We start from the raw sequence: 12,840 nt of genomic DNA, 5'->3' as shown, positions 1-12,840 counted from the left end.
GTGGGTTGGGCGGGCGGGGGAAATTGGTGGGGTGGGTGGGAAGGAGAACAGGGGAAGCAGGGCTTTGAGAAAGGCTAGCAGAGTGGCATTGATACCCAAGGAACGGATTCTAGCATACTTTTAAAAATGTTATAAATGGGTTCAATCTATTAAATGTTTGACATTTTTTTGAAGTGTCATAAATGTTTCAAAATATTTACAATCATTAAAAATAACTCACCTCTCATTGAGAGGTCTTTTGTACAGTCGGCAAAGACACCACATATTTCCCACTGACTGGAAAGTAAGGGCCAATATACAAGAGGGAAGAGTACTTGCAGAAATTTAATGCAGGAAAATATAAAACATTGTGTACATGGAATATAAATAGCCAGCACAGCATAAACGGTGTTATAGCTTCGGAAGAATCTAAAATAGTTTGAGATGTCTCGATAGATTCTGCTGCAGATGCTAATTGCTGCTATGCATTGGTTGGACAAGGACAGTGGAAGGTAGAATTACATCCCCAATATAAATTAGAGCAAGCAATGATCAAACTGCACAGTGCTCTGATCTAACTGCACCTCGTGACTAAGGCAGCAGAGGGCATTGAAAAGCAGAGCCACAAGGCTGAACCCCCGGGTTAGGGTCTGGGTTATGAGGAAAAGCTAGAGAAAGTTGCACTTTTCCATTTTTAAAGGGGATTTCTGAGAAATGATCTTATGGGAGTATTTAAAATTATCAAGGGAATGGTAGAGGCAAATCTGTAACATTATTATGGTAGTTAGGACAGATTCAAGCAACTAAAAGGTAAACTTTGGCCTGTGTTGTACTTATCATGGGCATCTGATGTTCCCACTGAGTTCTATTTGTCCATTTTTCCCTTAATGACCAGACAAGATGAAAATGAAATTTGAGATAACGCAACTGAAACCTAATGTGCTGAAACATTTTTTTGTGTTTTTTTTTTTGTTTGTTGCTATTTTCAGCTTGGTTCAGGCGAATCCAGAGGTTGCAATGGACTGCATCATTCATATGACGCAACAAATCACCCCAGCCCAACGCACACAGCTCACTCATCTCTTAACAACCCTGGACAGCCCAGCTTCACCTTGACTGAGCAAAACCCGACATTATTGACCACTGGATGTTTTACTTCAGGGATATTTGAACAGCATGCACACCTCACCATATAAGAAACTATAGGGGGGCAGGTGGGGCAGGGGGTGGGGGGGGGGGGGGGGGGGGGTTGGGGGGGGAGTTAGAAAATGTCCAGGTACTTCAATCCTGTGCCTTTCCCCAGCCACGTGCTGGCAAGCCAGCATAACAGATAGTAGTGGGAATTACAGCTGTCTTCATCAGTCCTCATTGCCTAAGCAGTTCTTCTTAGCCGAGGAGCTAACAATGCTCCAAAGACATAGTTTAACTTTGCAACATTTAGCACACTCAGTTATTCCGCTGAGCTCCAGCGATCCTTCAAGCCTCCGCATAGTATGTATATTACTGGTAATATTTGTGCCAGCTGAACCAACTAAAGGAAAATATTTTCCTCAGTGTCATCTGGGGGCATTATTTTTTAAACTGAACTTTGCGGGAGCATTACATCCCTTGGGCGTTTTCTCAAATATCTTTGCCTGGGAAGTGCAATTCACAGATCATGGAAGCAGAATGAAAGCTTTTGAAAAGCCAATTAAATACTAATCATGGTGACGTAATAAAGCTTGGGCAATCTTGGCGGATAAACGTCGACGTTGTGCAAAAAAGATCACTACAATGTAAGGGAAGGTGGAGGTCGCATCCAATTTAATATCTACATTTTCTAAGAGACTAAAAAGATCTTACATTCACAGTAGCAGCTGAATCATATCACCGTGAATATGACCTTTGTGACTATCAATTGTTCCAAGTTTTAACAACTCCTGCAAACAGAATCGGTCTCAGAGGCTAACTAGCCATGGTGACCGCTACTAGAGTACGATTTGTACACACGGCTTTGGGATAGTTGTGAATTCTCCTTCACTTCAGTTGTTCAACCCACCTCTGGGCTTCCATTCACCAGTCGACAAGCTATTTTTAAAAAACTTTGCTTTTCCACGAGGGATTTGCTGCTTTACCTTCCACACGCCAGGTAAAATGCAACGGTTCCTGGACCTACTTTTCCCTCCACTTGCTAGCGCATAAACAATAGTTGTAATCCGGATCTTGTTGTGTAGAGAGTCACAAATGAAACCCCACATTCCATCATTCTGGTGCACTGTACAGCTGAGATTGACCCCCACACAAGACATTGGTTTAAAAAAATTGGTGAATAACAATGGAGAATAAAGAAGCCATCTATCAGTAATGTGTACTGAGTAAGTCCTAAAGATGGGTGGTTTATGATTCTGTTTCAACATTTCAGTTAATTTATCAATATATTGGTTGTCCTTAATATATATTTATTTTATACACTGTTGGGGCAGCCGGAACATAGTTGTTTTGTGTTTATTATTTCTGCAGGGATCTTGATATATATAACATCAAGCTTTATAAATTGCTAGAATTAATCAGTAATCTTCACTTTAAAGAAGCAACTGGTTTAATACAAAACAGTAGCAAGGTAGTTACATCATGTTACAAGACCTTCAAAGTCCACCAATGGGATGCGGGCTGTAAGGTCCTAGTGAAATGAGTTTGGGCAGTTTCAATCTCAATCTGATCCTGGTGGGCAGAGGCACAAACTGCCTCTAAACCACAATATCACCCAGAGAGGTTGCAAGAACGTTGTGTGGAAAGGAGAATCATCATTGATACAGTGGAATTTCTTTCTTTAAGTTGGGACTAAACAACATAGTTCAACATCAGGAAGTGTTATCTGCCTCTATGTAATAATATGTCTCGTCTTGGAGTGCTTGATGCAGAAACTGGATGTCCCATTTCCCCATCATGAACACCTCTCACCCTTATAAACAAAAATGTGGCCGAGCCATTGTTCCTGTATACGCTGCTATGTATGAATCGGAGTATAAATAGAATAAATCTATGTATAAATAGAAGTTGCCACTTTGTGCTAAATTTCGTATAATACTCTTTATTGCTTGAAAGAATGTAGTGTCTTTCATGCGTGAAAGTGGAGGGAGCCAACTCTGGAGTTGAGATGGCACAGGTTTAAAGATTGTTTTAAAAAATACTTTTGTATTGTTGTCACAATTGTTTTATTCTAAAGATAAACATGCTCAGTGGACAAATATCCCTATTCCAGAAGTGTGGGTGATATAAACTGTAATGTGTGTTTTTCTGTATATAAAAGTTGATCAACTCCATTCTCATGAATGTGATGCTCTAATAAAATGCTGTACATTTAAGAGATTTTGGATGTCAGGCAGTGTTGCATGGAACTATATAATCCAGAAGATAAATTTCATTCCCACTTGCTATTTTGTGACTCGTGCAGGAAAGTACATGAGGATAGAATTGTCTGTGGTATCCTCTGTGGTGAAAAAGCATGCCAGTGCTGGAGTGAAAAACTGCAGGTCAGCTGGCTCCCACGACTCGAGAGAGGGGACTCCAGTTTAGTTGTATTACAACGCAGGTGAACCTAAATGATGTAAGATTGCCACATGGGTAACCTATAGCTACATTGGCAAATTAAATTAATCATAGATTAACGTGACTGTAATGTTTAACGGGCATTTTGCATATTAGTTGGTTGAGCAGTTGGCTTAATTATTTTTTAATTGTGTTCAGATTTTCAGTTTCACTTGTGTTTTATTTTTGTAACATGAAGGAGTTTAATATGCTGGCCACTCCATTTCCCTCCCATCCCCAAAGGAAAACTTGCTGGTGGGCATCCTTAAGCCTCACCTCCTATGTGTGTGATATTACTAAAGGTTTAATTACTTCGCGTCTCAAAGCTAACATTGCTATCAGAACAGTATACCTTGAGATAAATCAATAATTGGCCGACAGTTACAGAAATCATAGTTTATATTTGAGAGAAGCAGTAACTAACTGTTGCCCGGTTTATAGGGAGATGCTCAAAAGGCAATCCGAATTGAAGCTGCAGTCCCCTATTGCTGACATATTGGTCCCTCTGTCTTTGTGGGTGTGCCATTGATCTTGCATTCCCTGTGGATATGCGTGAACAGCTTTGGTCAGGAGAACTGAATAAAGATGAACCGTGTCCGTTTTGCTGACTTTAACCTAATCTTTTGTCAAGATGTTTAGTCTGTCTGAAAGTAAAATCTCTCTTCTCTGTGGTAATGGTAATTAAGCCAAGAATTAAACTGGAAATGTGTAAGATCTGTCAGAGATTTTGTCCTTGAATAGGACTTTTGGTTCTACTTTAAAGAAACTCTTCCAAGTACAGTCAGGTATTTTAGCAAGGTACTGACGGATAAAGTTCTTTTTCGACCAAATGGATACATAAGTAAATAATCTTTATTGTCACAAGTAGGCTTACATTAACGCTGCAATGAAGTTACTGTGAAAAGCCCCTAGTCACCACATTCCGGCGTATGTTCGGGTACACGGAGGGAGAATCCAGAATTCTCAGCTGGTGCGGGAATTGAACCCACCCTGCTAGCCTTGTTCTGCATCACAAACCAGCTGCTTAGCCCACTGAGCTAAACCAGCCTACTATACTATACCATACTATACTATATTGGGCGTGGAGTAGGAGATGGTTCATGGGGAGCATAAAAACAGCAGCAGAAACCAATTGGCCTGTTTCCAAACTGTAAATTCTATTCTTCTCCCTCTCTCAATTTAAAAGCTTGAAGGGTTGTATAATCCTGATCAGCACTAAATTGTGAAGGATTTAGGAGATTGGTCAATGACCAGGATAGTGTTGTTTGGCACTAATAGCTTCTCAAGCCAATGGACAAGTGATTCTGTATTCTCTTTCTCTTTCTCTACCTAGCTCCCACACGCACTTCACCCATTTTTTGAAGTCACAGGGTTATCTGGAACTTTGGCCTGGTTTGCCTTAAATGCAAAATGCTTTGGCAGTAATATGTCAAAGTTCCAAGTTCTTACTGAGGAAAGAATGCCAACTTCTTTAATCACAGTCATGGGTCCTGTGACTAACGTGGGAGTGTTGGGCTCTTCACTGACTGGAATTATCCATTTGAACGCACTCACCCTGAAGGTCCTCCAGGGAACTCCGGTATAACTTAGTTTAAACTGAGTCCAAACTCCTTTCACCAATTGAAAACAGAAGAGTAAACTTTTTTTTAAATGGTCCAATTGAGAAAAGAGCCAACAACTGGATTCAGGCCGTACTGCCACGTGATTCCACAATGAGCAAATTATTTCAGGTAATTTAGGAGTAATAAGTGTGCAATGACCTTAAACTCTAATTTTGTCCTGATATTTCATACTGAAAGGAAAAATACTAAAGCACTGACTGTAGAACTAAATGACTAGCTGTCTTGTTTATAGTATGGCACAGCACTGGGGTGTAGCACTGAATTATCAGTACCACGCATCAAAGGAAAAACACCAGTGTCTGCCTGTTTTCCAATCATAGAGTTTACAGTGCAGAAGGAGGCCATTTGGCCCATCGAGCCTGCACCGGCCTCTGGATAGAGCACACCACTTAAGCCCACACCTCCACCCCATCCTCTAACCCAGTAACCCCACCCAACATTTTTGGACACAGCATGGCCAATCCACCTAACCTGCACATCTTTGGACTGTGGGAGGAAACCGGAGCACCCGGAGGAAACCCACACAGGCACGGGGAGAACGTGCAGACTCCGCACAGACAGTGCTACCGTGCTGCCCCGAATCCACTGCTAGCCAGTTGAGAAGAGTCATTACCAGAACTCTGTGAGCAGGTAGCCTCTGTGGAAGTTAGGGGAAGGAGAATAATAAGGAATATTCAATATTGAAATTTCAAATGTAAAGTATTTTGTAAAGTTTATGGGCGGGATTCTCCCGCAATTGGTGGGCTGGCCCGACGCTAAGAACGGCGCGAACCACTCCGGTGTCGGGCCAACCGGAACTTCAGGAAATCTCTGACCCGGAAGGGGCTAGCAGCGGCATGACGCCAATCGCGACGGCGTCATCCGTCACAGACGCGTGCGCCATCATTGACGCCGCGCGGCGTCGCAGCATAAAAGACACCACTGCCGGAGACTCGGCAAAATGGCCGCCCGCCGCGCCGAGGTTCCAGGAGCGGGACATCGAGGCGCTCCTGGACGCAGTGGAGCAGAGGAGGGAGGCCCTGTACCCCGGACATGGCCGCAGGGTCGCTCCACGCCTCAACAAGCGCCTGTGGAGGGAGGTGGCAGAGGCCGTCAGCGCCGTGGCCGTAACAGCCAGGACAGGCGCCCAGTGCCACAAGAAAGTCAATGACCTTGTCGGGGCAGCCAGGGTGAGTATCGCCCTCCCCCCCCCCCCCCCCCCCCCCCCCCAAAGAATGGGCGGCACAGCCCGAGCTGAAACCGATATGGCTGCACCCAGCCATGCAGGCTGCATTTGCAGGATGGCTGTGAACCTCTGCCAACATACACACAACCGCTGGTCTGCAAGTATATGTCCGCCTAACACTGTTGCCCTTTATCTCTGTCACCCCCCCCACAGGAGAAGCGGTTCATAACAACCGGGAGCGTGAGAGGACCGGAGGGGGTCCACCTGATATTGCGCCCCCTCACCGTTCATGAAGAGAGGGCCCTGGACCTTGCAGGCGAACCCAAGGACCGGGAGGTTGCGGATGCAGAGGTCGGGGGCGCAGAATCAAGTGAGACCCCCCACTGCCTGCTCCCCCCCCCCCCTCCCCCCATCCCCCATCTGCGTGTCTAACCATGCATGCTGTATTGTGTATTGCAGGACCAAACGTCGACCCACCCGTCCCTGCGGATGCCGACTGCCCACAGGACGTGCCAGGGCGGCCACAAGACATGGATCGATCTGGGCCGTCAGGCATACAATACCCCCAACCAGTGCCAGGGCGCCCACAAGACAGGGATAGACCCGGACCATCAGGCGTACGCCGCCCCATCTAGTGCCAGTGTGGCGACGCCGGAGGGCCACACCCAGCGACGGGGAGGGCAGCCACACCAACAGGCCCCTGTCCCCGTCGACTCAGGACACTGACACACAGAACACAACCACCCAGCGCACCCACATACAGGGCACAACCACCCAGGACACCCACATACAGGACACACCCCACCCAGGACACTGACACACTGGACACAACCACCCAGGACACCCACACACAGGACACAACCACCCAGGACACCTACACACGGGACGGACGGACAGGAAGCACCACTCTAGGGGACCCCGGACTTCGGGTCCGATGAGGAGCACGACATTACGCCACTGCTATCTCCTACACCCTCCACCATTGCAGAGACACTCGCCTCGGTTGGGCACTTTAGCGATGAGGGTTCTGGTACACTCACTGGTGTGCACAACACAGCCGTCCCGGTACAGCAGGTGGAGGTAGGAGCAGCTGAGGGGTCGGAGGACAGCCCAGCCCTGGTAACCATCTGCTGCCCAGACGGGTCCCGGGTTCCTGGAGTTACCACACCCACACAAAGACAGGGACGATCGAAGGGGGTGACAGCCGGCTTGCAGCAGCTGCAGATGCAGGTGGAAGAGTCCACCCGCGCGCAGGAACAGGGAGTTGTGCCGGTCATGCGTGCCACCCAGGCCGAAACCGCACGGGTGGTGTCTGCGGTGGAGGCAATTGGTGTGACGGTGTCAGACATGGGTAGTAGAATGCAACGCCTGGGGCTTTCCATGGCCCAGCGCCAGCTGCAGATCACAGAGGCGCTCAACGCCGTGGCCCAGTCTCAGCAGGCCATCGCTGAGGGCATCGGCACCATTGCCCCAGGTGCTGGTCGGCGTCGCCCAGACACAGATAGGGATGGTCAACTCCCTGAATTCCAAGGCTGCAAACTTGCAGACCCTTGTTGATACCAGGGCGGGCATCCAGGACTGGCAGCGCCAGGTGCCGGGGGTGCCTCGGGTGCTGGATCCATTCGTACCCATGACCCATGGAGAGGCCCGGGGGCCATCGGGCACCCCGAGGGAGGAGGAGTTGCTGGGGCCCGTTCCGGGTCCCCCTGCAGGGCAGGTCCCGGAACACCGCGCGGCACCTCGGACTCCCCCCACTTCCATCCCAGGTGCATCTGGTGGGCAACGGGCAGGACAGGCTAGCAGCTCGCCATCCCAGTCACCCGAGGTACAGCCTGGCCCATCTAGGCCGGGCCGTCCCAGTAAACGGCCGCCAAAGTTCTCCCTAGTCACAGGGCAGGAATCACAGCAGTCCGCCTCCAATTCTACTGTACCATCTGGGGAACCACCTAGACGTAGTAAGGCCAAAAAATTAGACGCTGAGTAAGTTGGCATGGGTGCAGGGCACAGATTAGTTATAGGGAAAGGGCACGTGTATGAACTGTTTGCCATTAAAATCACTTTCACACTTACAGAAGTGACTCTGTGCTCTGTCCGATGCGTGTGGGGGTGGGGTGTGAGATGAGCGCCAGTGAGTGTGTGAGGGGTGATAGGACGTCGAGCTTAGGTGAGTGTGCCCTCCCCGGGTCGCCCTCGCCATCCCCCCGGGCAGACGGCGGGACCGTGCGCTGCAGTGTCAAGGAGGGACAGTCCAGTTGGAGGGTGTTACTGTGGCCATGAGTCAGACATTGTCCAACAATGTAGAGCCCAGAGCTCATCGTAGAGCGGGTTGGCATCATCCTCCATGGCATGCAATAGACCCGCTTCCACTGGAGAGCCTGTGAGCCCTGGCCGTTGTGCCGCAGGTGGATGTGCAATGGAGGGGTGGTGTGCATGCGGGTGATGCGGTGGTGGGTGGGGTGAGGGTGGTTGGTGGTGGGTGGGGTAGTTGGTGGTGGGTGGGGTGAGGGTGGTGGACTGGTGCCGTACTGTGCTGTCCGTGCCCATACCCGGCAATTGCCACACTCCCCTAGTCAGTGAACCGGGCGGCTATCAACCCGTCCTGTGCCCGCTGGCCCAGCTGGTAACGGTGGGTAGCCTCCCGTCCATGTCCAGCCTGTCTGTCCTGTACATTGCCCCCACCTTCCTGATCTGGGGAGGCCTGCTTTCCGTCGTGTTGCTCCCCCTCCCCCTTCTCTGCCTCCAGCACATTGCCCCTCTGCTGGGCTATGGTGTGCAGACCACAACGATGCGGCCGACCCTCTCCGATGGGTACTGGAGGGCCCCTCCAGAGCGGTCCAGGCACCTGAACCGCATCTTCAGCAGCCCAAAGCACCTCCCGACTGTGGTGAATGTATCGTACTAGTAATTCACCAGTGTATTAGTATCATGTTCTGCCATTGTGTTACAGCTATGTTATGTTGTTGACCTTGTGGGCTCCACCTGTGGGCCATTGTACGGCTTCACCCACAGGGGGATATGTTGGGGCATGTACAGGCTCCGCCCATGGCTCCTCCCCTTGAAAGGAAGTATAAAGAGCAGTTGACCTGCAGGCGGTTCACAGTATTGTACCAGTCGCAGGCAGGCACTGTTCTAAGCTGATTAAAACCATGGTTTACTTCTACTCGTGTCTTTGAGTGAATTGATGGTCGCATCAATTTAATCAGCTTAAACACAACTATGGAATCAGCCCTCAAACCTGATCGACTGGAACTCGATCTGCAGGCTGCAGAGGCGAAATAAATTTTTTCGCACCGGCTTCGATGCTTCAAGGCCTATCTCGCTGCCTCTTCAACCCCTTCCGTCACCGATGATCAGAAGCTGAGCCTCCTCCATGCACGGGTGAGCCATCGCATTTCTGTTCAGCTCGACGAGGCCTCCTCCTATGCAGATGCCCTCGAGATGCTCGAAAGCCTATACATACGGCCCGTGAACAAGGTCTACGTGCAACACATCTTCACCACTCGCCGCCAGCGCCCCGGGGAGTCGCTAGATGACTACCTACGCGACCTCAAAGCCCTCGCACTCAACTGTAATTACCAGGCCGTTACGGCCACTCAGCACATGGGACTCACCGCCGAGACTTCTACGTAGCGGGAGTCCGGTCGAATTATGTGAGACAGCGCCTGCTCGAAAAGGGGCCCCAGGATCTGGTTGACACGGTAAAGTTAGCCACCTCTCTGGAGGTTGCGTTTCAGAGCCTTACTGCGTTCCAGGCTGACCACGCGACCCCCTCGTGGGCCCCCGACCCGAGACTACCCCAGGCCTGTGCCGCGCGGCCGCCCGCCCATCATGGGGGGGCTACCCTGCTATTTTTGCGGCCAGTCTCAACACCCCCGACAGCACTGCCCGGCCCGTAACGCGAACTGCAGCAGCTGTGGGAGAAAAGGACATTTCGCTAAAGTCTGCCTGGCCAGGTCGAAGAACTCTAACTCACAGGCCCGCAGACCCCGCAGGGTGGCAGCGTGTCTGCCGACTCCGCCCCCTGCAGATGCCTCAGCCTCGTGCTATCAGTGGGGGCAGCCATCATCCAGCCCTCACAGCACATGCGACTCACGGGGGCCGCCATCTTGGCCACCCTCCCCCACGTGGCCGGACATGTGCGATCCATGGGGGCTGCCATCTTGGACGCTATCTTCCTCACCGCCCTCCACGCTCGACCAATTGGGGCCGGCATCTTGGCCGCCATCTGCTACACCGCTCGACGCGTATGATCAATATGGACAGTCATCGCGGGGCTGCCCCAGCACCTCCGACCACGCCGCTGGCTACCTGCAGCTCAGCGCGGTCACCCTGGACCAGTCGCGACCCAAGCACCTCCGGAGCTCCATGATGGCCGTCCGGGTTAACGGGCACGAGACGCCTTGCCTCTTCGACTCCGGGAGCACAGAGAGCTTCATTCATCCGGACATGGTAAGACTCCCAATTTTCCCGGCCAACAAACCATCTCCCTCGCCTCTGGGTCGCACTCGGTGAAAATCCAAGGGTGCACTACTGCAACCCTAGCAATACAGGGAGCCGAGTACGCTAACTTTAAATTATATGTGCTCCCAGACCTCTGCGCTCCTGTCCTATTGGGAATCGACTTCCAAAGTAACCTCAAGAGCCTAACCCTGAGGTTCGGGGTGCCCATGCCCCCACTCACCATATGCAGCCTCGCGACCCTAAAAGTCGACCCTCCCCCTCTCTTCGCAAACCTCACCGCCGACTGCAAGCCAGTCGCCACTAGAAGCAGGCGGTATAGCATGCAGGACATGATGTTCATTAGGTCTGAGGTCCAGCGTCTCTTGCGGGAGGGAGTCATCGAGGCCAGCAATAGCCCCTGGAGAGCTCAGGTGGTGGTCGTCAAGATCGGGGAAAAGTTCCGGATGGTTGTTGATTACAGCCAAACCATAAACCGGTACACGCAACTCGATGCGTACCCCCTTCCCCGGATTGCAGACATGGTAAACCAGATCGCACACTACCGGGTGTTCACGGTGGATCTGAAGTCTGCATACCACCAGCTCCCAATCCGCCCGGAGGACCGCCACTACACGGCTTTTGAGGCAGACAGCCGCCTTTTCCATTTCCTCCGGGTCCCCTTTGGCGTCACAAATGGGGTTTCGGTGTTCCAAAGAGCAATGAACCGAATGGTAGACCAGTACGGGCTGCGGGCCACATTTCCGTACTTGGACAATGTCACCATCTGCAGCCATGATCAGCAGGACCACGACGCCAATCTCCACCGATTTCTCCAAACCGCCCAAACCCTCAATCTCACCTACAACAAGGAGAAATGCGTTTTCCGCACAACCAGACTAGCCATCCTCGGCTACGTCGTGGAGAACGGGGTCCTAGGGCCCGACCCTGACTGTATGTGCCCCCTCCTGCAACTCCCTCTCCCTCACTGTCCCAAGGCCCTGAAGAGGTGCCTTGGGTTCTTTTCATATTACGCCCAGTGGGTCCCCAATTATGCGGACAAAGCCCGCCCACTAATCAAGGCCACCATCTTTCCACTGGCAACTGAGGCCCGCCAGGCCTTCAGCTGCATCAAGGCGGACTTCGCCAAAGCCGCAATGCGGGCGGTGGACGAGTCCGTCCCCTTCCAGGTGGAGAGCGACGCATCAGAGGTCGCTCTCGCCGCCACCCTCAACCAAGCAGGCTAGGTAGCGTTCTTTTCGCACACCCTCACCTCGTCTGAAATTCGACACTCCTCGGTCGAAAAAGAAGCCCAAGCCATCGTGGAAGCCATGCGGCGCTGGAGGCACTACCTCGCTGGTAGGAGGTTTACCCTCGTCACCGACCAACGATCGGTAGCCTTCATGTTCGACAATACGCAGCAGGGCAAAATCAAGGACGATAAGATCTTGAGGTGGAGGATCGAACTCTCCACCTATAACTACGATACAGTATATCGTCCTGGGAAGCTCAACAAGCTCCCAGATGTCCTGTCCCGCGGCACATGCGCCAGCACGCAAGATGACCGACTACGGGCTATCCACGATGACCTCTGCCACCCGGGGGTCACCCGGCTCGTCCATTATATCAAGGCCTGCAACCTGCCCTACTCCACCGAGGAGGTCAGAGCTATGACCAGGGACTGCCAAATCTGTGCGGAGTGTAAACCGCACTTCTATCGACCAGATAAGGCCCACCTGGTAAAGGCACCCCGGCCCTTTGAACGCCTCCGTATCGATTTCAAAGGGACCCTGCCCTCCAATAATCGCAATACATATTTCCTCAACATCATAGATGAGTTCTCCCGCTTCCCATTTGCAATCCCTTGCCCCGATATGACCACGTCCACTGTCATTAGAGCCCTGCACAGTGTCTTCTATCTGTTTGGTTTCCCCAGTTATGTCCACAGCGACCGGGGCTAGTCGTTCATGAGCAACGAACTGCGTCAGTACCTGCTCAGTAAGGGCACTGCCTCGAGCAGGTCTACCAGTTATAACCCCAGGGGAAACGGGCAGGTGGAGAGGGAGAACG

General features: G+C 51.2%; 1 protein-coding gene across 4 annotated transcripts in view; it reads left to right on the top strand.

Moving 5' to 3' along the window:
* Nucleotides 1-1,199, top strand: part of acacb (acetyl-CoA carboxylase beta) — a 222,313-nt gene extending 221,114 nt beyond the window's left edge. For all 4 annotated transcript variants that reach the window (XM_072478628.1, XM_072478459.1, XM_072478550.1 and 1 more), the window contains one exon: nucleotides 969-1,199. In XM_072478628.1, the coding sequence (XP_072334729.1) occupies nucleotides 969-1,095 (127 nt within the window). In that variant the 3' untranslated portion in view covers nucleotides 1,096-1,199. The remainder of the gene's footprint in view (nucleotides 1-968) is intronic.
* Nucleotides 1,200-12,840: the final 11,641 nt, after the last annotated feature.

The sequence above is a fragment of the Scyliorhinus torazame genome, chromosome 1, assembly GCF_047496885.1.
Source record: "Scyliorhinus torazame isolate Kashiwa2021f chromosome 1, sScyTor2.1, whole genome shotgun sequence".
Lineage (NCBI taxonomy): Eukaryota > Metazoa > Chordata > Chondrichthyes > Carcharhiniformes > Scyliorhinidae > Scyliorhinus > Scyliorhinus torazame.
This window is presented reverse-complemented; position numbering and strand designations above follow the sequence as displayed.